The sequence below is a fragment of the Amblyraja radiata genome, chromosome 30 (assembly GCF_010909765.2).
Source record: "Amblyraja radiata isolate CabotCenter1 chromosome 30, sAmbRad1.1.pri, whole genome shotgun sequence".
Lineage (NCBI taxonomy): Eukaryota > Metazoa > Chordata > Chondrichthyes > Rajiformes > Rajidae > Amblyraja > Amblyraja radiata.
Genome location: NC_045985.1, coordinates 474,269 through 501,409, shown reverse-complemented (window position 1 = coordinate 501,409; position 27,141 = coordinate 474,269). Strand labels below are relative to the sequence as shown.

General features: G+C 51.3%; 1 protein-coding gene across 1 annotated transcript; it reads left to right on the top strand.

Annotated features, from left to right (window-relative positions):
• Positions 1–26,372, top strand: LOC116990072 (complement factor B-like). The gene is made up of 15 exons (XM_033047607.1): positions 1–162; positions 2,920–3,129; positions 5,433–5,615; positions 7,078–7,251; positions 9,663–9,764; positions 11,497–11,630; positions 16,113–16,257; positions 16,971–17,102; positions 19,164–19,253; positions 20,699–20,835; positions 22,050–22,147; positions 23,281–23,395; positions 23,956–24,109; positions 25,627–25,706; positions 26,254–26,372. Exons 1-10 carry the CDS (start codon positions 108–110, stop codon positions 20,833–20,835), a joined length of 1,362 nt encoding a protein of 453 aa, XP_032903498.1. The 5' UTR covers positions 1–107; the 3' UTR covers positions 22,050–22,147; positions 23,281–23,395; positions 23,956–24,109; positions 25,627–25,706; positions 26,254–26,372.
• The last annotated feature ends 769 nt before the right edge of the window (positions 26,373–27,141 follow it).

Genomic DNA, 27,141 nt, shown 5'->3' with positions numbered 1-27,141 from the left:
GCTCTAGTCCGCACCGCGTTCACAGTCCAAGTTGTCCTCGAGACACACGCTCACACACACACACACAGAATCAGAGTGACCCAAATCTGCCATCGCTCGAAGCAAGGATGAGATCGCTCTACCTCCTCGGCCTGGTTCTCCCTCTCCTCCTGACTTGTAAAGGTAATTATGGGGAGGTTGGCGACGATCGCAGGGTCTCTCTAATAGATTTACTATCTAAATGGCGTCAAGTTGGGAAAAGGGGAAGTACAATGGGATCTGGGGGTCCTCGTTCATCAGTCTATGAAAGTAAGCATGCAGACACAGCAGGCAGTGAAGAAAGCGAATGGCATGTTGGCCTTTATAACAAGAGGAGTTGAGTATAGGAGCAAAGAGGTCCTTCTGCAGTTCTACATAGCCCTAGTGAGACCACACCTGGAGTATTGTGTGCAGTTTTGGTCTCCAAATTTGACGAAGGATATTCTTGCTATTAAGGGAGTGCAGCGTAGGTTCCTGGGATGGTGGGACTGTCATATGTTGATAGAGTGGAGCGGCTGGGCTTGTACACTCTGAAGTTTACCCACCATACTTCAACTCTTGTCAGAAGGCTCACCAGCGTCTCTTCTTCCTGAGGAGACTGAAGAAGGTCTCCTCAGATCCTGGTGAACTTCTACCGCTGCACCATCGAGAGCATCCTTACCAACTGTATCACAGTATGGTACGGCAACTGCTCTGTCTCCGACCGGAAAGCACTGCAGAGGGTGGTGAAAATTGCCCAACGCATCACCGGTTCCTCGCTCCCCTCCATTGAGTCTGTCCAAAGCAAGCGTTGTCTGCGGAGGGCGCTCAGCATCGCCAAGGACTGCTCTCACCCCAACCATGGACTGTTTACCCTCCTCCCATCCGGGAGGCGCTACAGGTCTCTCCGTTGCCGGACCAGCAGGTCCAGGAACAGCTTCTTCCCTGCGGCTGTACACTGCTCAATACTGTACCTCGGTGACTGCCAAACCCCCCCCCCCCCCCCCCCCCCCCCCCCACCCCGCACCGGGCACTCCTTCCCCCAGAAAGATTGCACTACTGTTACTGTATGTACGTATATATATTTACTGCTCGTTATTCTATGTTCACTCTTCTGGGTGAGATGCTAACTACATTTCATTGTCTCTGTACTGTACACTGCACAGTGACAATAAAGATTCAATCTAAAGTTGAGTTTAGAAGGATGAGAGGAGATCTCATTGAAACATGTAAGATTGTTAAGGGTTTGGACACGCTAGAGGCAGGAAACATGTTCCCGATGTTGGGGGAGTCCAGAACCAGGGGCCACACACAGTTTAAGAATAAGGGGTAAGCCATTTAGAACAGAGACGAGGAAACACTTTTTCTCACAGAGAGTGGTGAGTCTGTGGAATTCTCTGCCTCGGAGGGCGGTGGAGGCCTGTTCTCTGGATACCTTCAAGAGAGAGCTAGATAGGGCTCTTAAAGATAGTGGAGTCAGGGGATATGGGGAGAAGGCAGGAACGGGGTACTGATTGGGGATGATCAGCCATGATCACATTGAATGGCGGTGCTGGCTTGAAGGGCCGAATGGCCTACTCCTGCACCTATTGTCTATTGACAGACCAATGGTTTTGGTTGCAAATTAAATCTTCTTGTCTCTCTCTTGAGGCGGCAATGTGGCCTCACAGTGCCAGAGACCCGGTTCCATCCTTAACTCACGGAACCCTTAACTCACGGAACCCTTAACTCACGGATCCCTTAACTCACGGATCCCTTAACTCAAGGAAAGCAGAAATGCAAACCTGGGGTTGATCCCAATCAGCTGCTTCCTCTGGTCCGCTTCCACCAATTAGCGGCTTCCACCAGACCACTTCCCTGGAAGTGTGATGGATCGCTGCAGATTGGGTTCCTCCTCCTCTCGCTCCAACTCACCGCACGGAAACTCCTCCTCTCGCTCCAACGGCTCCCGGGAGAGTGTGTGTGTGTGAGAGAGAGAGAGTGTGAGATAGAGTGTGTGTGTGAGGGAGAGAGAGAGTGTGTGTGTGAGGGAGAGAGAGAGTGTGTGTGTGAGAGAAAGAGAGAGTGTGTGTGGGAGAGAGAGAGTGTGTGTGTGTGAGGGAGTGTGTGTGTGTGTGTGGGAGAGAGAGAGAGTGTGTGTGAGTGTGTGTGGGAGAGAGAGTGTGTGTGTGTGTGGGAGAGAGAGAGTGTGTGTGTGTGTGGGAGAGAGAGTGTGTGTGTGGGAGAGAGAGAGTGTGTGTGTGTGGGAGAGAGAGAGAGAGAGAGAGAGAGTGTGTGTGTGTGTGTGTGTGTGAGAGAGAGAGTGTGTGTGTGGGAGAGTGTGTGTGTGGGAGAGTGTGTGTGGGAGAGAGCGAGAGTGTGTGTGTGTGTGTGTGGGAGAGAGAGAGTGTGTATGTGTGTGGGAGAGTGTGTGTGTGTGTGTGTGGGAGAGTGTGTGTGGGAGAGAGAGAGTGTGTGTGTGTGTGTGTGGGAGAGAGAGTGTGTGTGTGTGAGAGAGAGTGTGTGTGTGTGTGTGAGGGAGAGATGTGTGTGAGAGAGATAGTGAGCCTGTATCTACACTCAGTCCCATCCTCTCTCTCCTCCATGTAAATGGCCACCATGGACCACAGCCCACCTCCCGCTTCCTCCCACACCCCCAGCCGCTTTCCCCGCCCAGACATGCACGGCTGGAGTGTAAGCCGGGCCGAGCGGCCTGCATCGTGCGACTGCCCGCCAGACTTTGCCTCCATCACAGTGAGGATGTGCTTGGTGAACTCACTGTGGTGGATGTTTAATTTGTGTTTATTGTATGTTTTGTTTTTATTGGTTCTGTGTATGACTGCAGGCAACATAATTTCGTTCAGACCGAAAGGTCTGAATGACAATAAAGGAATCTAATCTAATCTAAAAAACGAATGTGCTGCTGCTGCTGCCTTGTTGCAGGCGAGATGGACCGGGATATGCCCGTCACCTGCGACCCCGGCATTCACATCGTTGGCGGAGACGTCAGCAAGTCCCACGGCGACAATGTGAAAAGCGTGGCCACGTTCAACTGCCCAGATGGCTTCTACCCCTCGCCCGTCATCACCACCAAGTGTCAGCGCAGCGGCGATTGGTGCTACACCTCCCGCTACAGACAGCCCATCTGTAAAGGTAAGGTCAACATCTGGAAAGGTGGGGTCAACATCTGGAAAGATAGGATCAACATCTGTAAAGGTAGGGTCAACATCTGTAAAGGTTGAGCCACATCTGTGAGGTGGGGTCAACATCTGTCTGGGCAGTGTAACATCTGTAAAGGTGGACTAAACATCTGTAGTTGGGCAACATCTGTAAAGGTAGTGTAACACCTGTAAAGATGGACTAAATATCTATAAATGTAGGGTAACATCTGTAAAGATAGAGCAACATCGGTAAAGGTGGGGTCAACATCTGGAAAGGTAGGGTCAACATCTGGAAAGGTAGGGTCAACATCTGGAAAGGTAGGGTCAACATCTGGAAAGGTAGGGTCAACATCTGTACAGGGAGGACAACATCTGTAAAGGTAGGGTCAACATCTGGAAAGGTAGGGTCAACATCTGGAAAGGTAGGGTCAACATCTGGAAAGGTAGGGTCAACATCTGTACAGGGAGGACAACATCTGTAAAGGTAGGGTCAACATCTGGAAAGGGAGGACAACATCTGGAAAGGGAGGACAACATCTGTAAAGGCAAGGTAACATCTGTAAAGGTAGGACAACATCTGTAATGGAGCGGCAGTCACCTCTATCACTTGCTCACCCTCTTCCCATCCTTCGACATGTCCCTCTCCTTACATTCAACTCCCATTTACTACCCCCCCCCCCACACTCACTTCCTCTTCCCACCACTCGGAGACGAGGAAACACTTTTTCTCACAGAGAGTTGTGAGTCTGTGGAATTCTCTGCCTCAGAGGGCGGTGGAGGCCAGTTCTCTGGATACTTTCAAGAGAGAGCTAGATAGGGCTCTTAAAGATAGTCAGGGGATATGGGGAGAAGGCAGGAACGGGGTACTGATTGGGGATGATCAGCCATGATCACATTGAATGACAATAGACAATAGGTGTAGGAGTCTGGCCCCAGCACCGAGCCTTGCGGTACCCCACTAGTCACTGCTGGCCCCAGCACCGAGCCTTGCGGTACCCCACTAGTCACTGCTGGTCCCAGCACCGAGCCTTGCGGTACTAGTCACTGCTGGTCCCAGCACCGAGCCTTGCGGTACCCCACTAGTCACTGCTGGCCCCAGCACCGAGCCTTGCGGTACCCCACTAGTCACTGCTGGTCCCAGCACCGAGCCTTGCGGTACCCCACTAGTCACTGCTGGCCCCAGCACCGAGCCTTGCGGTACCCCACTAGTCACTGCTGGTCCCAGTACCGATCCTTGCGGTACCCCACTAGTCACTGCTGGTCCCAGCACCGAGCCTTGCGGTACCCCACTAGTCACTGCTGGTCCCAGCACCGAGCCTTGCGGTACCCCACTAGTCACTGCTGGTCCCAGCACCGAGCCTTGCGGTACCCCACTAGTCACTGCTGGTCCCAGCACCGAGCCTTGCGGTACCCCACTAGTCACTGCTGGTCCCAGCACCGAGCCTTGCGGTACCCCACTAGTCACTGCTGGTCCCAGCACCGAGCCTTGCGGTACCCCACTAGTCACTGCTGGTCCCAGCACCGAGCCTTGCGGTACCCCACTAGTCACTGCTGGTCCCAGCACCGAGCCTTGCGGTACCCCACTAGTCACTGCTGGTCCCAGCACCGAGCCTTGCGGTACCCCACTAGTCACTGCCTGACATTCTGAAAGGGACCCGAAAGGAACCAGACTGATTCCTGGGATGGCAGGACTTTCAGATGAAGAAAGACTGGATAGACTCGGTTTATACTCGCTAGAATTTAGAAGATTGAGGGGGGGTCTTATAGAAACTTACAAAATTCTTAAGGGGTTGGACAGGCTAGATGCAGGAAGATTGTTCCCGATGTTGGGGAGGTCCAGAACAAGGGGTCACACAGTTTAAGGATAAGGGGGAAATCTTTTAGGACCGAGATGAGAAAATCATTTTTCACACAGAGAGTGGTGAATATGTGGAATTCTCTACCACAGAAGGTAGTTGAGGCCACAGTTCATTGGCTATATTTAAGAGGGAGTTAGATGTGGCCCTTGTGGCTAAAGGGATCAGGGGGTATGGAGAGAAGGCAGGGATGGGATACTGAGTTGGATGATCAGCCATGATCATATTGAATGGCGGTGCAGGCTCGAAGGGCCGAATGGCCTCTACTCCTGCACCTATTTTCTATGTTTCTATTTCTCTCCCTACTCATGGTTTCCTTTCTGCCAACCATTTCTCTATCCTGGTCTACGCTGTATCTCTGAACTTTCGGTATAAAGCAGCCAGCTTCGCGCAGTTGAATTTTAACAGCGAAACCTCAGCAGGTCTTTGCTTTCCGCAGAGTTTCGGTGCCCGCCGCCCGTGTTGGAGGAAGGCTTCTACTCCCCCGTCAACACATCCTACGCCATCGGAGATGTCGTCACCTTGCAGTGCTACGAGGGGTACTCGCTCAGAGGCGCGGTCAGCAGAACATGCAAGATGAATGGTCGCTGGACCGGGGCCAATACTGTCTGTAACTCTGGATGTAAGTTCCCGGAGTGGAGGGGTTACAGTTCACTGAACTTGGAATGTTGTGTCTCAATGGCCAATGTTGTGGTCAGTGTGTGGAATTCACGAGAGGGAGAGGGGAAGAGAGAGGGGAATAGAGAGAGAGAGAGAAAGAGAGCGTGAGAGAGAAGAGAGAGAGAGAGAGGGAAAGGGAGAGGTAAAGAGAAAAAGAGAGAGAGGAAGAGAAAGAGAGAAAGAAAAAGAAAGAAAAGAGAGATAGAAAGAGAGAGAGAGAGAAAGGGAGAGAGAAAATGACAGAGAGAGAGAGAGAGAGAGAGAGAGAGAGAGAGAGAGAGAGAGAGAGAGAGAAGAGAGTAAAAGAGAGAGAGACAGAAAGAGAGAGAGAGGGGAAAAGAGAAAGAGAGGAAAAGAGAGAGAGAAAAAGTGAGAGGAAAAGAGAAAGAGAGCGGAAAAGAGAGAGAGGAAAATAGAGAGAGAGAGGGAGAGGGAGAGGGAGAGGGAGAGAGGGAGAGGGAGAGAGAGAGATATAAATGCAGGAAAAATGTTCCCGATGTTGGGCGAGTCCAGAACCAGGGGCCACACACAGTCTTAGAATAAAGGGGAGGTCATTTAAGACTGAGGTGAGAAAAAACTTTTGTGAATTTGTGGAATTCCCTGCCACAGAGGGCAGTGGAGGCCAAGTCACTGGATGGATTGAAGAGAGAGTTAGATAGAGCTCTAGGGGCTAGTGGAGTCAGAGGATATGGGGATAAGGCAGGGACGGGTTATTGATTGGGGATGATCAGCCATGATCACAATGAATGGCGGTGCTGGCTCGAAGGGCCGAATGGCCTCCTCCTGCACCTATTTTCTATGTTCTATGTTTCTATTTTCTCCCCGTGACCTGCGTGGGTTTTCTCCGAGATCTTCGGTTTCCTTCCACACTCCAAAGACGTACAATTTTGTAGGTGAATTAGATTGGTATGAATGTAAATTGTCCCCAGTGTGTGTTGGGTGTTGTTAGTGTCCGGGGATCGCTAGTCGGCGTGGACTCCGTGGGCCGAAGGGCCTGTTTCCGTGCTGTATTTCAAGTCTTTGTTCATCAGTCACTGAGAGTAAGCATGCAGGTACCGCAGGCAGTGAAGAAAGCCACTTCATAACAAGAGGAGTTGAGTGTAGGAGCATAGAGGTCCTTCTGCAGTTGTACAGGGCCCTAGTGAGATCACACCTGGAGTATTGTGTGCAGTTTTGGCCTGTTGGCCTTCATAACAAGAGGAGTTGAGTGTAGGAGCATAGAGGTCCTTCTGCAGTTGTACAGGGCCCTATGACAGTCGCCGGCAGTCACCTAAAAATAGTCTTAAGTGGGACAAGCCCTTTAGTCAAAGCCGCTTACTGGAATGGCGCTGAATATTACCCATCAGCTGCTACGGCTTTTTCGAGGTGTGTCCGCTCTCAGATCTTTGCTTCTCCCTACCCCCCCCCCCCCCCTACCTTTGTAGCCCATGATTGTCCCCATCCCGGGATCCCAGCCGGAGGCTCGAAGACCGGGACCAACTACAATATCGGGTACAAGGTGCGATACTATTGCAACAACGGCCTGGTGCTGATGGGGTCGAGCACCAGGGAGTGCGAGCGGCTGGGCGAGTGGAGCGGACGGATGCCAACCTGCCAACGTGAGTGCCCACTATGTTGGCCTTTGCAGCTCTCCCACAGGCTAATAATAATAATAATAATAATAATAATATCTTTTATTGTCATTGCACGTCAGTGCAACGAGATTTAGTATGCAGCTCCCAACCGATGTCAAAAAAATAAAATAAATAAATAAGCTGTGTGACGTGACCATCCGAGGGAGACTGTCAAGGGGGGGGGGTGGGGGGCACTCAGCAGGGCCGGTTCAGAGCCGCTATAGCTCTGGGAATAAAGCTGTTTCTGAGTCTGGAGGTTCGGGCGTAGAAGGCCTTGTAATGTCTGCCGGAGGGAAGTAGTTCAAACAGTCCGTTACAAGGGTGTGAGGAGCCTTTATGGATGCCGACAGCTTTCCTGAGGCACCGTGTGTGGTAGATGCCCTCCAAAGCTGGTAGCTGTGTCCCAATGATCCTCTGCGCTCTGTGGACGACGCGCTGAAGAGCTCTCCTCTCCGCCTCCGTGCAGCTGAGATACCACACAGAGATGCCATAATATGCTCTCTGTGGTGCAGCGGTAGAACGTTGTCAGCAGCTGTTGGGGCAGACCAGTCTTTTTTAATGTCCTCAGGAAGAACAGTCGTTGCTGTGCCTTCTTGACCAGCGCAGCGGTGTTGGTGGACCATGTGAGGTCCTCTGAAATGTGAGTGCCCAGAAACTTAAAGCTGGACACTCTCTCCACACTTTCCCCGTAAATGGAGATTGGGGCGTATTCTCCATTATGGGACCTCCTGAAGTCAATAATCAGCTCCTTGGTCTTGGAGGTGTTTAGTGACAAGTTGTTACGTGTGCACCAGTCCGCCAGGTTCTGCACCAGGCTAAGTAGTTCTTTGTTTTTTCTTTTTTCTTTAAATAATTTAATTTATTAGAAGTACAGTACATTACAGTAGTACAAGCCACGTATACCTTATTACATTTATTGTACCCCTTCATTGTTTACGCTTTAAGGAGAGATAGAAATAAAGAAAGTAAAGAAAGTGAGAGAGTCGTGATTGTGTGAAAGAGTGATCGAAAAGGAAAACCTATTAAGCAAAGAATTAGGGAAAAAAGTTAAGAAATAGGCCGTAGAAAAGAAAAAAGTGAAAATGAAACAAAAGCTCTATTAAGATGACAGAAAGGGATTTACCAACTTTGTATGTTTCATCCCCCCTTACCAGGTCCTGAAACCATTTCTTTTTACAGTACTGTTGCACCTTATACTTGTAGTAAGTCGATAAATGCAGACCATGTCTTTTGGAAGTGGTCTGCTTTGCCTGCAAGGAGGAGTCTCATATCTTCCAGGTGTAATGTTTCAAACATATTTGAAATCCACATATTTATTGTTGGTATAGGGGTGTTTTTCCACTATTTGAATATAAGCTTTTCCCCCGTTATTAACCTGTAATTAAATAGATTCTTTTGAAACACAGTTAGTTCTAAATAGTTCTAGCCGATTTAATGACACCACAGATCACTTCAAATGCACTCAATATGCATTCCCACTCACGGAAAGTAAACATGCAGGTGCAGCAGGCAGTGAAGAAAGGCATGGCATCTTGCCCTTCAGAACAAGTACAGGAGCAAAGAGGTCCTTCTGCAGTTGTACAGAGCCCTAGTGAGACCACACCTGGAGTATTGTGTGCAGTTTTGGCCTGTTGACCTTCACAACAAGAGGAGTTGAGTACAGGAGCAAAGAGGTCCTTCTGCAGTTGTACAGAGCCCTAGTGAGACCACACCTGGAGTATTGTGTGCAGCTTTGGTCTCCAAATTTGAGGAAGGGCATTCTTGCTATTGAGGGAGCCCAGCGTAGGTTCACCAGGTTAATTCCCGGGATGGCGGGGCTGTCATATGCCGAGAGAATGGAGCGGCTGGGCTTGTACACTCTGGAGTTTAGAAGGATGAGAGGACGTCTCATTGAAACATATAAGATTGTTAAGGGTTTGGACACGCTAGAGGCAGGAAACATGTTCCCGATGTTGGGGGAGTCCAGAACCAGGGGCCACACACAGTTTAAGAATAAGGGGTCAGCCATTTAGAACGGAGATGAGGAAAAACTTTTTCACCCAGAGAGATGTGAGTCTGTGGAATTCTCTGCCTCAGAGGGCGGTGGAGGCCGGTTCTCTGGATGCTTTCAAGAGAGAGCTAGATAGGGCTCTTAAAGATAGTGGAGTCAGGGGATATGGGGAGAAGGCAGGAACGGGGTACTGATTGGGGATGATCAGCCATGATCACATTGAATGGCAGTGCTGGCTCGAAGGGCCGAATGGCCTCCTTCTGTACCTATTGTCTATTGTCTATTGTTCCTCCTCATTCATCTGAACACCAGCGAGTACAGGCCCAATGCCGACAAACGCTAACTTAAACCAAACGACGAGACAGAGATTCGCTGGCATTGATACGGTTCTTGTCTCCCTCCATAGATAGGAGTTCCTTCGATACTCCAGACGACGTGGCTGAGGCTTTCACTGCCTCCCTAACCAGCACCTTAGGGTTGACACGGACTGACAGCTCGAAAACGCCTGGTAAGTTTCCAATCCCACTTAGCAATGAATAATGTCATATGTAACTCTGCACATCGAAGGTCGACACAATATGCTGGAGTAACTCAGTGGGTCATAGAAACATAGAAACCTAGACAATAGGTGCAGGAGAAGGCCATTCGGCCCTTCGAGCCTGCACCGCCATTCAATATGATCATGGCTGATCATCCAACTCAGTATCCTGTACCTGCCTTCTCTCCATACCCCCTGATCCCTTTAGCCACAAGGGCCACATCTAACCCCCTCTTAGATATAGCCAATGAACTGTGGCCTCAACTACCTTCTGTGGCAGAGAATTCCACAGATTCACCACTCTGTGTGAAAAATGTTTTTCTCATCTCGGTCCTAAAAGATTTCCCCCTAATCCTTAAACTGTGTGTGGCCCCTTGTTCTGGACTTCCGCAATACCGGGAACAATCTTCCTGCATCTAGCCTGTCCAACCCATTAAGAATTTTGTATGTTTCTATAAGATCCCCTCTGAATCTTCTAAATTCTTGCGTGTACAAGCCGAGTTTATCCTTGGACATGGATAGGTGACGTTTCACAGAGTGCTGGAGTAACTCAGCGGGTCAGGCAGCATCTGTGGAGAACATGGATAGGTGACGTTTCACAGAGTGCTGGAGTAACTCAGCGGGTCAGGCAGCAACTGTGGAGAACATGGATAGGTGACGTTTCACAGAGTGCTGGAGTAACTCAGTGGGTCAGGCAGCATCTGTGGAGAACATGGATAGGTGACGTTTCACAGGGTGCTGGAGTAACTCAGCGGGTCAGGCAGCATCTGTGGAGAACATGGATAGGTGACGTTTCACAGAGTGCTGGAGTAACTCAGCGGGTCAGGCAGCATCACTGGAGAGAATGGGCGACGTTTCAGGTCGAGACTCTTCTCCAGGCTGATGTCAGGAGAGGGGGTGGGACAGAGATAGAATGTAGTCAGAGACAGTCAGACTGGTGGGAGAACTGGGAAGGGGAGGGGAGGTGGGATGGGGAAAGCAAGGGCTATCTGAAGTTGCAGAAGTCAATGTTCATCAATGTTGAGAGAATGGAGCGGCTGGGCTTGTACACTCTGGAGTTTAGAAGGATGAGAGGATATCCTATTGAAACATATAGGATTATTAAGGGCTTGAACACGCTAGAGGCAGGAAACATGTTCCCGATGTTGGGGGAGTCCAGAACCAGGGGTCACACACAGTTTAAGAATAAGGGGTCGGCCATTTAGAACGGAGACGAGGAAACACTTTTTCACACAGAGAGTTGTGAGTCTGTGGAATTCTCTGCCTCAGAGGGCGGTGGAGGCCGGTTCTCTGGATGCTTTCAAGAGAGAGCTAGATAGGGCTCTTAAAGATAGTGGAGTCAGGGGATACGGGGAGAAGGCAGGAACGGGGTACTGATTGTGGATGATCAGCCATGATCACATTGAATGGCGGTGCTGGCTGGATGGGCAGAATGGCCTACTCCTGCACCTATTGTCTATTGTCCTGCGTGGGTTTTCTCCGGGTGCTCCGGTTTCCTCCCACACGCCAAAGCCCTGCACGTTTGCAGGTTAATTGGCTTGGGTAAAAATTGTAAATGTGCCCCCAGTGTGTGTTGGAGAGTGATCGCTAATAGGCGTGGGATCGGCGGGCCGAAGGGCCTGTTTCTGCACCAACCCTAATCCTTAATGGTATCCCCCAACTAAAAATATAATTGTAAGCCCGTGATTGTTGTCCTTCGCAGAATCTCACTTACGGAAAATCTATGTCGGCAAAGACGCACATCTATACATCTATTTTCTGATCGACGCCTCCAACAGTGTGGGGCAAGTAAACTTCGATCAGGCCATCAATGTGGTGAAAAACCTCACCGACAAGGTAAGGTGTCGTCAGGGCGTACGTAGCCCAGACCGTCACACAAACCAAACCGTCTCCCTTCCATCGACTCCACGGGCAAGAGTCAACTCAAGAGTCAAGGGAGTTTTATTGTCATGTGTCCCTGATAGACAATAGACAATAGGTGTAGCAGGAGGCCATTCGGCCCTTCGAGCCAGCACCGCCATTCAATGTGATCATCGCTGATCATCCCCAATCAGTACCCCGTTCCTGCCTTCTCCCCATGTCCCCTGACTCCGCTATCTTTAAGAGCCCTATCTAGCTCTCTCTTGAAAGCATCCAGAGAACCGGCCTCTGAGGCAGAGAATTCCACAGACTCACAACTCTCTGTGTGAAAAAGTGTTTCCTCGTCTCCGTTCTAAATGGCTTACCCCTTATTCTTAAACTGTGTGTGGCCCCTGGTTCTGGACTCCCCCAACATCAGGAACATGTTGGCTAGTTTTATAGGGACTATAAAATGCATTTCTAAAGCCAAAACGTTTTAGTTTCTCATATTGCTGTTGAGGCAGGTGGGTTTCTTGTAAAAATAATACCTGAGCCTTTTCTTTTTTTCAGTTTAGCCAGGACCTTGCTCCTTTTAGCTGGATTATTCATCGCATTTACATTGAGTGATAGTATTTCGTGACATTTAATTTACCTACTCCTGTCTTGCATTCATAAATCTCCAGATAACTTAAAACTGTGCAGGTCTGAACATCTGGTGTCCTTGAGACTCTTGAAAGGCGCCCATAAATAAAATTTATTATTATTATTATTATTATCTGTCAAATAAAGAAAATTAAAAAAAAGGAAAAACAGGTGACTTCCAAGTAATGTGTTCAAGAAGGAACTGCAGATGCTGGAAGATCGAAGGTACACAAAAATGGTGGAGAAACTCAGCGGATGCAGCGGGTGCAGACTTCCAAGTAATGGTGATTCCTTTCCACCCTGAGTCCCCGTTGGCAGGTATAGGGGGAAGCCTCCTCCCAGAGGAACACTCCATTTCATGCATCCTAGTATCGTCCAACGTCATCCGATAGAACTTATTTCCCAGTCCACAAGAAGTGATACACAATGAAAACTGGTTGGATGGGGTCTGCTCAGACTCCTGTAGTCGCTCCCGTATTTGCTCCTCGTTCCAACTCTCTGCCATGTCAAAGCCTGGAGAAGGTGCTTCATTTCTGGGTCCGCTGTAATCGGGTGTCTCCACGGAGTAGCCTCTCCTCCTCAGCTCCTGCGCTGCGTCTTGCCATAGAGGGAGTACGGAGAAGGTTCACCAGACTGATTCCTGGGATGTCAGGACTTTCATATGAAGAAAGACTGGATAGACTCGGCTTGTACTCGCTAGAATTTAGAAGATTGAGGAGGGATCTTATAGAAACTTACAAAATTCTTAAGGGGTTGGACAGGCTAGATGCAGGAAGATTGTTCCCGATTTTGGGGAAGTCCAGAACAAGGGGCCACACAGTTTAAGGATAAGGGGGAAATCTTTTAGGACCGAGATGAGGAAAACATTTTTCACACAGAGAGTGGTGAATCTCTGGAATTCTCTGCCACAGAGGGTGGTTGAGGCCAGTTCGTTGGCTATATTTAAGAGGGAGTTAGATGTGGCCCTTGTGGCTAAAGGAATCAGGGGGTATGGAGAGAAGGCAGGTACGGGATACTGAGTTAGATGATCAGCCATGATCACATTGAATGGCGGTGCAGGCTCGAAGGGCCGAATGGCCTACACCTGCACCTATTGTGTATGTTTCTATGTTTCTATCTTGTGCGCTATGATATGTCCATGTTCCTGAGTCCCAGTGAATGTGCATCTTTATCCTCCCATCCGCCCGCCCTCGGGCTCCTCCTCCTCCTCCTCCCCTTTTCCTTCCTTCGCCCCCCTCCCCCCCCCCCCCCACCCCGCATCAGTCTGAAGAAGGGTTTCGGCCCGAAACGTCGCCTATTTCCTTCGCTCCATAGATGCTGCTGCACCCGCTGAGTTTCCCCAGCAATTTTGTGTACCTTCGATATTCCAGCATCTGCAGTTCCTTTTTGAACTCTTTATTCCCTTATATGCCTTGCGCTTCTGGCCAACCTCCGTTGCATAGTCGTGGTCAAATGATACCCGTCGCCCGTCAATCATTAGCTTCTTTCCCCAGGCCTTTTTCAATACCATTTCTTTGATATTAAACTCCAGGAAATTTACCACTATAGACCTAGGTGGTGCATTACCTTCCGGTTTGCGAGCCAAAGCTCTGTGCAAGCGCGCTGGATCCGTACGTTGGTGTCCGTTGTTATTGCGAGTTCAGTTTTTAAAAGTTGCCCCAACAAATTCAGGCATGGATTTGCCTTCTTTCTCTTCAGGTACGCCGTAGATGCGAATGTTATTTCGTCTAGGCCGTCCTTCCAAATCAGTCAGTTTTTCTTGCATGGTGTTCTATTTTTTAAACAGCACATTTTTCACAGCCATGTTATTGTCTCAGCCTCTTCGATTCGTGCTTCAGCTTTGTTTAGTCTAGTTTTGTGTGCGTGGATTTGTTTGGAGTTTGCAGAAAGTTCGGTTTTCATGTCTTCTTTGATTTCTTCTTTAAATTTATGTAAGTCCACTTTATATTCAGTCCTGAAGTCATGTATTTCCTTACTGATATTGTGGAGCATTGAGCGCACGGATTCTGCAGAGTCATCTTTCGGGCTTTGAGCTTTGTCCATCTCCAGTGAATTCTTTCTTTCTCATCTGTCACGTTTATTTTGATTCTAGTTCTCGCTCCCCCACTCATTCCAAAACAGAAAACTGTGAATTAAGTGGCAATTAGTGAATTAAGGGAGGCTAGTTTTAAACTTGCTATCGGGAGCTCGAAATTAAGCAGGCTATCTGCTCACCTCGCTACCCTCTCATCCTTCTAAACTCCAGAGTGTAAAAGTCCAGCCGCTCCATTCTCTCAGCATATGACAGCCCCGCCATCCCGGGAATTAACCTTGTGAACCTACGCTGGGCCCCCTCAATAGCAAGATTGTCCTTCCTCAAATTGGGGGACCAAAACTGCACACAATACTCCAGGTGTGGTCTCACTAGGGCCCTGTACAACTGCAGAAGGACCTCCTTGCTCCTGTACTCAGCTCCTCTTGTTATAAAGACCAAGATAGATGTCGCAGATAGGACAATGATCTTGCGAAAATTGCTTTAAAAACATGAGGGGGAGGGGGCGGGGGGGGTCACAATGTGGTCTGACATCCAGGGCCAAGGTCAGCAACCTACGGCCCAGGGTCCGGATCTGGCCCTTCATCCAAAATCATCCGGCTCACAGGCATTTTATTTTCAATTCGTTTTCGCGAGCCGGGCATTACAGCCAGTCTCGAGGCACAAAATATGGGGGGGGGGGGGATATCCCCCATCTCTCAATACATGCTTCCACCCCCCCCCCCTCCCCCATCCTCCCCAGGAGAATTTACACTGTCTTGGCAAGGCCAGCAGTTGCAGAGACCGATTCACCCGACAATTTCACGAAAGAGTTAGAAGTAGCTCTTTGGGATAACGGAATAAGGAGTAAGCCATTTGGAACAGAGACGAGGAAACACTTTTTTCACACAGAGAGTTGTGAGTCTGTGGAATTCTCTGCCTCAGAGGGCGATGGAGGCCGGTTCTCTGGATAATTTCAAGAGAGAGCTAGATAGGGCTCTTATAGATTGCGGAGTCAGGGGGTATGGGGAGAAGGCTGGAACGGGGTACTGATTGGGGATGATCAGCCGTGATCACATTGAATGGCGGTGCAGGCTCGAAGGGCCGAATGGCCTCCTCCTGCACGTATAGTCTATTGTCTCTCTCTTCCTCTCCCCCCCCCCCACCCATCAATCCCGTCTCCCCATCTTCCCCTTTGCCCAATCTCCGCGATATCTTCCTCTTCCTTTTTACCTCCTCCCCATCTCTCCCAACTCCCGTTTCCCCACAACTCTCACCCCCCTCCCCATCTCTCACTTCCCCTCTTTAATTGGCAGGCGAAAGAGAATAGACAATAGGTACAGGAGTCTGGTCCCAGCACCGAGCCTTGCGGTACCCCACTAGTCACTGCTGGTCCCAGCACCGAGCCTTGCGGTACCCCACTAGTCACTGCTGGTCCCAGCACCGAGCCTTGCGGTACCCCACTAGTCACTGCTGGTCCCAGCACCGAGCCTTGCGGTACCCCACTAGTCACTGCTGGTCCCAGCACCGAGCCTTGCGGTACCCCACTAGTCACTGCTGGTCCCAGCACCGAGCCTTGCGGTACCCCACTAGTCACTGCTGGTCCCAGCACCGAGCCTTGCGGTACTCCACTAGTCACTGCTGGTCCCAGCACCGAATGGCCTACTCCTGCACCTATTGTCTGCTGTCCTAGACTCTCCCACCAGTGGAAACATCCTCTCCACATCCACTCTGTGCGAGGCTTTCACTATTCTCTACGTTTCACTGAGTTACTCCAGCAATTGTTGCGTCTGACTCCCGCCCGCCCTTCTTTCCTTCCGCTTCAGATCGCCAGTTTCGACATCAACCCGCGGTTCGGGGTGATCACCTACGCGTCGGGGCCAGAAGTCATCGTCACCACCAACGATGACAGAAGCAAGAATGCGGCGTATGTCATGGATGCGATGAATTCGGAACAGGCCAAATACGGAGGTGTGGCTCGGAGCCTCCCCCCCCCCCCCCCCACCCTGTCCCAATTACCACGCCAACATTCGCCAATCCCCACCACCCTCCACCGCCTACCGCCACCTAAACCCTCGCCACCATCCACTCCCCACCTAACCCCTCACCCCCCGACCCCCCGACCCTGCCAACCCCCACCATCCACCCCCACTCCCCACCTAACCCCTCACCCCCCCCACCCCCCGACCCTGCCAACCCCCACCATCCACCCCCACTCCCCCACCTACCCCGCCAACCCCATCCACCCCGCCAACCCCCTCCAACCCCCCCCCCCCACACCTACCACCCTCCTCCCCCACCACACCTCCTCAAGAGAGAGTTGGATAGAGTTCTTAAAGATAGCGGAGTCAGCTATGATCACATTGAATGGTGGTGCTTTGCTGGAAGGGCCGAATGGCCTACTCCTGCCCCTATTACCTGTGTCTGTTGTCTATAATCTGTCCCGGGGGGGGGGGGGGGGGGGGGGAGCAGTCGACGTGGGCGACTCCGTTCAATAGACAATAGACAATAAGTGCAGGAGTAGGCCATTCGGCCCTTCGAGCCAGCACCGCCATTCACTGTGATCATGGCTGATCATCCACAATCAGTACCCCGTTCCTGCCTTCTCCCCATATCCCCTGACTCACCGCTCTGTGTTTCCTGGTCTCCGTTGTAAATGGCCCGTGTGTTCTCCCCCATCGCAGCTCACAAAGATCGCAGAGGCACCAACATCTACGCAGCACTGAGGAAGGTGCTGGAGTTGATGTCCTTCTCCAAGGTCACGCACGGAGCGGATTGGAAGAAAATCAGATTCGTCACTATATTATTTACCGATGGTAAGTCGGCTACTGTCAGAGCAGGGGGGGTGCTGGGGTTTGGGGGGGGGGCTGGGGTTTGGGGGGGCTGGGTTTGGGGGGGGCTGGGGTTTTGGGGGGTTTGGAGGGGGCTGGGGTTTGGGGGGGGCTGGGGTTTGGGGGGGCTGGGGTTTGGGGGGGGGCGGGGGTTTGGGGGGGTGCTGGGGTTTGGGGGTGCTGGGGTTTGGAGGGGGCTGGGGTTTTGGGGGGGTTGGGGGGGCTGGGGTTTGGGGGGCTGGGGTTTGGGGGGGGGGGGTTTGGGGGGGCTGGGGTTTGGGGGGGGGGGGGCTGGGGTTTGGGGGGCTGGGGTTTCGGGGGGCTGGGGTTTGCACGATCCTTAAGGGGCTGTCCCACTGCGGCAACCTAATCTGCGAGTTTAGACGAGTTTGCACTTGATTCGAACTCGCAGCATGGTCGACACACGTGGTACTAGAAGGTCCTATGAGGTCGCGGGAACTCAGGGAAGTTCGAGGGAAGTTCCGCCATGCTCGCGGCCTCAGCTAGGTCTTACACAGAGTGCGGGAGTAACTCAGCGGGTCAGGCGGCATCTGTGGAGAACGTGGATAGGTGACGTTTCACAGAGTGCTGGAGTAACTCAGAGGGTCAGGCAGCATCTGTGGGGAACATGGATAGGTGACGTTTTGGTTCGGGAGCCTTCTTCAGACTTGGTGATTCAATAAACAAGGAGATATTGTTTCAGCCAACATGGTTCCTGAGCAAAGCAAGCTGATCTCATAAGGCCATAAGGTCATATCAATAGGAGCAGAATTAGGCCATTCGGCCCATGAAGCCTACTCCCCCATTCAATCATGGCTGATCAATCTCTCCCTATTGAGGGAGCCCAGCGTAGGTTCACCAGGTTAATTCCCGGGATGGCGGGACTATCATATGCTGAGAGAATGGAGCGGCTGGGCTTGTATACTCTGGAGTTTAGAAGGATGAGAGGGTATTCTCATTGAAAAATATAAGATTATTGAGCGTTTGGACACGCTAGAGGCAGGAAACGTGTTCCCGATGTTGGGGGAGACCAGAACCAGGGGCCACACACAGTTTAAGAATGAGGGGTCGGCCATTTAGAACGGAGACGAGGAAACACCTTTTCTCACAGAGAGTTGTGAGTCTGTGGAATTCTCTGCCTCAGAGGGCGGTGGAGGCCGGTTCTCTGGATGCTTTCAAGAGAGAGCTAGATAGGGCTCTTAAAGATAGCGGAGTCAGGGGATATGGGGAGAAGGCAGGAACGGGGTGCTGATTGTAGATATAGAAACATAGAAAATAGGTGCAGGAGTAGGCCATTCGGCCCTTCGAGCCTGCACCGCCATTGAATATGATCATGGCTGATCATCCAACTTAGTATCCTGTACCTGCCTTCTCTCCATACCCCCTGATCCCTTTAGCCACAAGGGCCACATCTAACTCCCTCTTAAATATAGCCAATGAACTGGCCTCAACTACCTTCTGTGGCAGAGAATTCCACAGATTCACCACTCTCTGTGTGAAAAATGTTTTTCTCATCTTGGTCCTAAAATACTTCCCCCTTATCCTTAAACTGTGACCCCTTGTTCTGGACTTCCCCAACATTGGGAACAATCTTCCTGCATCTAGCCTGTCCAACCCCTTAAGAATTTTGTAAGTTTCTATAAGTTCCCCCCTCAAACTTCTAAAACCTAGCGAGTACAAGCCGAATCTATCCAGTCTTTCTTCATATGAAAGTCCTGACATCCCAGGAATCAGTCTGGTGAACCTTCTCTGTACTCCCTCTATGGCAAGAATGTCCTTCCTCAGATTAGGAGACCAAAACTGTACACAATACTCCAGGTGTGGTCTCACCAAGACCCTGTACAACTGCAGTAGAACCTCCCTGCTCCTATACTCAAATCCTTTTGCTATGAATGCTAACATACTATTCGCTTTCTTCACTGCCATGATCACGTTGAATGGCGGTGCTGGCTCGAAGGGCCGAATGGCCTACTCCTGCACCTATTGTCTATTGTGGTGCATGCTTGCCGGGTGTTTGGGTTTTTCTGAGATGCTGCCTTGTTACAGGGAAAGCCAACATGGGCGGCGATCCGCAAAAAGCTGTGATTCAGATCGAGGACTTCGTGAACGCAGGTGGAAAAAGGGTAGATTACCTGGGTACGTATACACATATAGCACGGAAACAGGCCCTTCGGCCCAACCTCCCCACACTGGCCAACATGTCCCAGCTACACTAGTCCCACCTGCCTGCGTTTGGTCCATATCCCTCCAAACCTGTCCTATCTATGTACCTGTCCAACTGTTTCTTAAACGTTGGGGTAGTCCCAGCCTCAACTACCTCCTCTGGCAGCTTGTTCCATACACCCACCACCCTCTGTGTGAAAATGTTACCCCTCAGATTCCTATTAAATCTTTTCCCCTTCACCTTGAACCTGTGTCCTCTGGTCCTCGATTTCCCCTAATCTGGGTAAAAGACTCCACCCGATCTATTCCTCTCATGATTTTGTACACCTCTATAAGATCTCCCCTCATCCTCCTGCGCTCCATGGAATAGAGACCTAGCCTACTCAACCCTGTAGCTCACACCCTCTAGTCCTGGCAACATCCTCGTAAATCTTCTCTGAACCCTTTCCAGCTTGACAATATCTTTCCTGTAATACGGTGCCCAGAACTGAACACAATATTCTAAATGTGGTCTCACCAACGTCTTATACAACTGCAACATGACCTCCCGACTTCTATACTCAATACTCTGGCTGATGAAGGTCAAAGTCTGAATTACATGCCCCTTAGTCTTCAACTGGTTCAGGACTCCCCCAACATTTTTCCTGTATCTAGCCTCCATCCCCTTTGTCTGGTTTTCACATCTTGCATTCCTTATCTCTGTATCCCCAGTTTCGGTCTGCAGCAGTGTCGCAAACGTGAAACATTACCCATTCCTTCCATCCAGAGATGCTGCCTGCCCCGCTGAGTTACTCCAGCATTTTGTGTCTATCTTCGGTTTAAACCAGCATCTGCAGTCCCTTCCTAATCAGGCCCCCTTCGGACATGGCTGACCATGGGTATCTCCAGGGTTGGTAAAGGCCTGTGCGTGACTTTGTGTAACGTGGGGAGACTGGTGCACAGCCAGTCCTTGACAGATCTGGGTCAGGATTCCAGTGGCGTGGAGTCCAAGACGACCGGGGACCCTTTTCTGCCGCAGCCTTCATCCGCCTTCCCAGCCGTTGTGACTGTGAAGGTCCACTAAGGTCAGCCATCGTCCTCCGCCTGTTCCACCATTGAGGTCTAGTTTGGATTACTCTTTGTCAGATACCTCCTCCTCGACCTTACCGTCTTAGGTGGCCCTACCAGGAGCATCGATAGCTCCAGACGGCATCGCTCTCAGGATCTCAGGTCAATAGACAATAGACAACAGGTGCAGGAGGAGGCCATTCGGCCCTTCGAGCCAGCACTGCCATTCAATGTGATCATGGCTGATCATCCCCAATCAGTACCCCGTTCCTGCCTTCTCCCCATATCCCCTGACTCCACTATCTTTAAGAGCCCTATCTAACTCTCGCCTGAAATGCTAAACTAAATGAAACTATCTTGGTCTGTTGCAGACATGTACGCGTTTGGCATCACGCAGGGCGTGGAATTGATGGATTTGAATGGCCTTGCATCAAAGAAACCCGACGAAACTCACGCCTTCCTGGTCAAGAGGACTGATGATTTGGTCGATGCTTTCAACAAATATTAGGTGGGGAGTTAGAATGGAATGCCTTTTATTGTCATTCAAACAGACAAGGTTTGAACGAAATTTAATTCCTGCAGTCATGACATTACAAAAAAAACCCAAGACACACACTTAACACAATTTACATAAACATCCATCACAGTGAATCTTCAACACCTCCTCACTGTGATGGAAGGCAAAAGTCTTTATCTCTTCCCCTTGTTCATGTCCCGCGGTCCAGCAGTCCAACTGCAGCGTCTAGGCGAACTGGGGCTCACGATGTTAAAGCCCCCGGCGGGCGATGGTAAGCCCCGTGGCCGTTTAAGCCGCGCCAGGCGATGTTAGGCCCCGCTCCGAGTCATTTAAAGTTGCCGTTGCGGGAACTCCGAGAAGTGGTCTCCCACCAGAGAGTCCGGAACGGCTGGGCTTGTACACTCTGGAGTTTAGAAGGATGAGAGGGTATCTCATTGAAACAAATAAGATTGTTAAGGGCTTGGACACGCTAGAGGCAGGAAACGTGTTCCCGATGTTGGGGGAGTCCAGAACCAGGGGCCACACATACACAGTTTAAGAATAAGGGGTAAGCCATTTAGAACGGAGATGAGGAAACACTTTTTCACAGAGACAGTTGTGATTCTGTGGAATTCTCTGCCTCAGAGGTCTGTGGAGGCCGGTTACATAGATACATAGAAAATAGGTGCAGGAGTAGGCCATTCGGCCCTTCGATATGATCATGGCTGATCATCCAACTCAGTATCCCGTACCTGCCTTCTCTTCCTTTAGCCACAAGGACCACATCTAATTCCCTCTTAAATATAGCCAATGAACTGGCCTCAACTACCCTCTGTGGCAGAGAGTTCCATAGATTCACCACTCTCTGTGTGAAAAATGTTTTTCTCATCTCGGTCTTAAAGGATTTCCCCTTTATCCTTAAGCTGTGACACCTTGTCCTGGACTTACCCAACATCGGGAACAATCTTCCTGCATCTAGCCTGTCCAACCCCTTAAGAATTTTGTAAGTCTCTCTGGATACTTTCAAGAGAGAGCTAGATAGGGCTTTTAAAGATAGCGGAGTCAGGGGATATGGGGAGAAGGCAGGAACGGGGAACTGATTGTGGATGATCAGCCATGATCACATTGAATGGCGGTGCTGGCTCGAAGGGCCGAATGGCCTCTACTCCTGCACCTATTGTCGATTGTCTATTGACTGTTGATGGGTGATGTTTCTGCTTCCGCAGATGAGACCAAGATCGGTGATCTGTGTGGGGTTGGCGATGAGGGAACGGGTGCAGATTTTCGGAAGAAATACCCATGGCATGTTAATTTCATTGTCCCGGTGAGTTTGGCTCAAGATTCTACATCCGCAGTCTCGTATATCTTCACCTTCTGCTGCTTCTCTCCACAGTCAGTTTTGACCTCCAAGCTGTCAAGAGCAGAGGCGAGGGGTTCATATCGAGTTGTATCATTGCTCCTGCAATGTCCGAGGAAGGGTCTCGACCAGAAACGTTGCATATTTCCTTCGCTCCATAGATGCTGCCTCACCCTCTATGAGTTTCTCCAGCATTGTTGCCTACCTCCTGCAATGCCAAGCCCGATTTGCAAGTCTTTTTGATTTTTCGAACTGTAACACATTTTGTCCTGACTGCCCCAACATCGGGAAACATGTTTCCTGCCTCTAGTGAGCCCAACCCCTTAATAACCTTATGTTTCGATTGCTAAGGGCTTGGACACGCTAGAGGCAGGAAACATGTTCCCGATGTTGGGGGAGTCCAGAACCAGGGGCCACACACAGTTTAAGAATAAGGAATAAGCCATTTAGAACAGAGACGAGGAAACACTTTTTCTCACAGAGAGTGGTGAGTCTGTGGAATTCTCTGCCTCAGAGGGCGGTGGAGGCCGGTTCTCTGGATACTTTCAAGAGAGAGTTAGATAGGGCTCTTAAAAATAGCAGAGTCAGGGGATATGGGGAGAAGGCAGGAACGGGGTACTGATTGGGGATGATCAGCAATGATCACATTGAATGGCGGTGCTGGCTCGAAGGGCCGAATGGCCTACTCCTGCAGCAATTGTCTATTGTCAATAAGATCCTCTCTCATCATTCTAAACTCCAGAGTATACAAGCCCAGCTGCTCCATTCTCTCAGCATATGACAGTCCCCCCATCCCGGGAATTAACCTTGTAAACCCACGATGCACTCCCTCAATATCAAAAATGTCCTTCCTCATATTAGGGGACCTAAACTGCACACAATACTCGAGGTGTGGTCTCACTAGGGCCCAGTACAACTGCAGAAGGACCTCTTTGCTCCTATACTCAACTCCTCTTGTTATGAAGGCCAACAGGTCAAAACTGCACACAATACTCCAGGTGTGGTCTCACAAGGGCTCTGTGCAGGTTTGCAGGTTAATTGGCCCTCTGTAAGTTGCCGCTGGTGAGACGAGGGTCTGATGCTTTTTCACCGCATTGCAGGAATCTGGAAGTTGCAGCGGTTCGATTGTGGCTCCCCAGTGGATCTTGACTGCTGCTCATTGCTTCACCAAACTGCTCGACAACAGTCGCATCAGTAGCATCTCTGTCACTATCGGTAGGAAGTCCCACACCCACACCTCCTCCCATCGCACCCCTCACTCCCCTCACACCCCCACCCATTGCACCCCTCCCCCCCACACCACTCCCACATCACACCCCTCCCCCACCCCTTCCTCCCCCACCCACCCCCCCCCATCGGACCCCTCCCCCACCCACCCACCCCTCCCCCATCGCACCCCTCCCCCACCCACCAACCCCTCCCCCCATTGCACCCCTCCCCCACCCACCAACCCCTCCCCCCATTGCACCCCTCCCCCCACCCACTCCTCTCCATCAACACCCCTCCTCCATCTCACCCACCCCTCCCCCCCACCCCCCCCTCCCCCCATTCCACCCCTCACACCCCTTCCCCCCACCCACCTCTCCCCCCACCCACCTCTCCCCCCCTCGCACCTCTCCCCCCAACCGGCCTCCACCGCCCTCTGAGGCAGAGAATCCCACAGACTCACCACTCTCTGGGTGGAAAAAGTGTTTCCTCGTCTCCGTTCTAAATGGCTTACCCCTTATTCTTAAACTGTGTGTGTGACCCCTGGTTGTGGACTTGCCCCCGTACAGATAGATATCCGAAACCTATAAAAGTGAAAGACCTGCTCCTGCACCCACGGTTCAACATCGCGGCCAAAGTGGGCGAAGATATCCAGCAGTTCTACGACTATGATGTGGCCTTGCTCGAACTGGAGAGCAAGTTGGACTTTGATGATCGCATCAGGTATTCCGGCCCGATGGCTCGCGGGCTGCCTCACTTACACCCCTGTCCCACGTGTGTGTGTTTGGCGCGACCAAACGGAAGCGTAGTTCACGCCAAGTACGCGCTAAGTACGTCATATACGTCATGCTCACCAATCAGCTGGGCAGGATGCGGGCCGACTGGATTTGGGCGCCGGGCGGTGACAGCATCGCGCAACGCCACGCGCTTGGTGTACGCCGTCAAGACGCTGCGTACGACCTCAGTTTTTTTCGGAGACCCGCGCAATGTCGGGACCAGCCCCGCACTTCTAAGTGGGACCGGCCCACCCGCGGCCATACAGCGCCCGTACGCCTCAAGCGACCACGTTTCGTCATGCCAAACGCATGCAATCACATGCAAGTGGGATAGGCCCTTTATGTTACCCAGCGAGCACCAGATACGCCAACTGTGGCCAATGCTCTGGGCACACGGCAGGATCTGCAGATGCTGCTTGACAAAGAAAGGTGGTGGAGTAACTCAGCGGGTCAGGCAGCATCTGTGGAGAACATGGATAGGTGACGTTTCACAGAGTGCTGGAGTAACTCAGCGGGTCAGGCAGCATCTGTGTGGAGAACATGGATAGGTGACGTTTCACAGAGTGCTGGAGTAACTCAGCAGGTCAGGCAGCATCTGTGGAGAACATGGATAGGTGACGTTTCACAGAGTGCTGGAGTAACTCAGCGGGTCAGGCAGCATCTGTGGAGAACATGGATAGGTGACTTTGCACAGAGTGCTGGAGTAACTCAGCGGGTCAGGCAGCATCTGTGGAGAACATGGATAGGTGACTTTTCACAGAGTGCTGGAGTAACTCAGCGGGTCAGGCAGCATAGAAACATAGAATATAGGTGCAGGAGTAGGCCATTCGGCCCTTCGAGCCTGCACCGCCATTCAATATGATCATGGCTGATCATCCAACTCAGTATCCTGTACCTGCCTTCTCTCCATACCCCTGATCCCTTTAGCCACAAGGGCCACATCTAACTCCCTCTTAAATATAGCCAATGAACTGTGGCCTCAACTACCTTCTGTGGCAGTGAATTCCACAGATTCAGTACTCTCTGTGTGTGAAAAATGATTTTCTCATCTCGGTCCTAAAAGACTTCCCTCTTATTCTTAAACTGTGACCCCTTGTTCTGGACTTCCCCAACATCGGGAACAATCTTCCTGCATCTAGCCTGTCCAACCCCTTAAGAATTTTGTAAGTTTCTATAAGATCCCCCCTCAATCTTCTGAATTCCAGCGAGTACAAGCCGAGTCTATCCAGTCTTTCTTCACATGAAAGTCCTGACATCCCAGGCATCAGTCTAGTGAACCTTACATGGATAGGTGACGTTTCACAGAGTGCAGGAGTAACTCAGCGGGTCAGGCAGCATCTGTGGAGAACATGGATAGGTGACGTTTCACAGAGTGCTGGAGTAACTCAGCGGATCAGGCAGCATCTGTGGAGAACAGGGATAGCTGGATCCTGCTCCGTGCTAACCTCTGCCTTATCTCCTTAGGCCAGTTTGCCTGCCCTGTACCCGCGCCACGACGCGCGCCTTGCGTAAATCTCACCCCGTCACCCGATGCAGCGTCCACGGTAAGGACAGCGCTCACAGAGAGAGAGAGAGAGAGACAGAGAGTGAGAGAGACAGGCAGAGTTGTGGGCAGTGCATACATCTGCATTATAAATGACAGGGGCGGCTGGGGGGTGGGGTGGGGACAGAGGAGGTGCAGACAGTGAGGGGAGGGTGGGGGGTTGTGGGGACTGGGGAGGGGAGAGAGATGGGAAGTGCGAGCCTGGCTGGGGGGGGGGGGGGTCGCTGACGACAAGGACTGTGGGTGGTGGTGAGGGGGGGGGGGGGGTGGGGACAGAGTGGGGGTGCAGACAGTGGGGGGGGTTTGGGGAGGGGAGGGGAGAGAGATGACTGGCGACAAGGACTGTGGGTGGTGGTGGGGGGGGGGGGTGGGGACAGAGGGGGGGTGCAGACAGTGGGGGGGGGGGGTTTGGGGAGGGGAGGGGAGAGAGATGACTGGCGACAAGGACTGTGGGTGGTGGTGGTGGGGGGGGGGGGGGTTGGACAGGGGATAGCGGAGAGGGGGGGGGGGGCTGCGACAAGCCACTGATGGCCCTTGCCCCCTCACAGAGTCAGAGCTGCTGCCCAATGACACAGCGCCCGCCGCGAGATTCGTGAAACACGACCAGAATACCAACACGGTCAAAGCCACAACGATCCACATCCAGACCCCCGATGTGGTACGTACAACCCCCCCCTCCCCTCTTTGTATATCAGTCACTGAAAGTAAGCATGCAGGTACAGCAGGCAGTGAAGAAAGCCAATGGCCTGTTGGCCTTTATAACGAGAGGAGTTGAGTATAGGAGCAAAGAGGTCCATCTGCAGTTGTACAGAGACCTAGTGAGACCACACCTGGAGTATTGTGTGCAGTTTTGGTCCCCTAATTTGAGGAAGGACATTCTTGCTACTGAGGGAGCCCAGCGTAGGTTCACCAGGTTAATTCCCGGGATGGCGGGACTGTCATATGCTGAGAGAATGGAGCGGCTGGGCTTGTACACTCTGGAGTTTAGAAGGATGAGAGGCTATCTCATTGAGACATATAAGATTGTTAAGGGTTTGGACACACTAGAGGCAGGAAACATGTTCCCGATGTTGGGGGAGTCCAGAACCAGGGGCCACACGCACAGTTTAAGAATAAGGGGTACGCCATTTAGAACGGAGACGAGGAAACACTTTTTCTCACAGAGAGTGGTGAGTCTGTGGAATTCTCTGCCTCTGTGGAGGCCGGTTCTCTGGATACTTTCAAGAGAGAGCTAGATAGGTCTCTTAAAGATAGTGGGGTCAGGGGATATGGGGAGAAGGCAGGAACGGGGTACTGATTGGGGATGATCAGCCATGATCACATTGAATGGCGGTGCTGGCTCGAAGGGCCGAATGGCCTACTCCTGCACCTATTGTCTATTGTCTGTGTTCCTTATACTTTATTGTCACGTATACCGATTACAATGAAAAGACTTA

Coding starts and splice junctions, on each gene's coding strand:
- LOC116990072 (XM_033047607.1), top strand. CDS start 108: ATGAGATCGCTCTACCTCCTCGGCCTGGTTCTCCCTCTCCTCCTGACT. Junction 3,130..5,432: donor CAGACAGCCCATCTGTAAAG/GTAAGGTCAACA, acceptor TGCTTTCCGCAG/AGTTTCGGTGCCCGCCGCCC. Junction 16,258..16,970: donor GGAACAGGCCAAATACGGAG/GTGTGGCTCGGA, acceptor CCCCCATCGCAG/CTCACAAAGATCGCAGAGGC.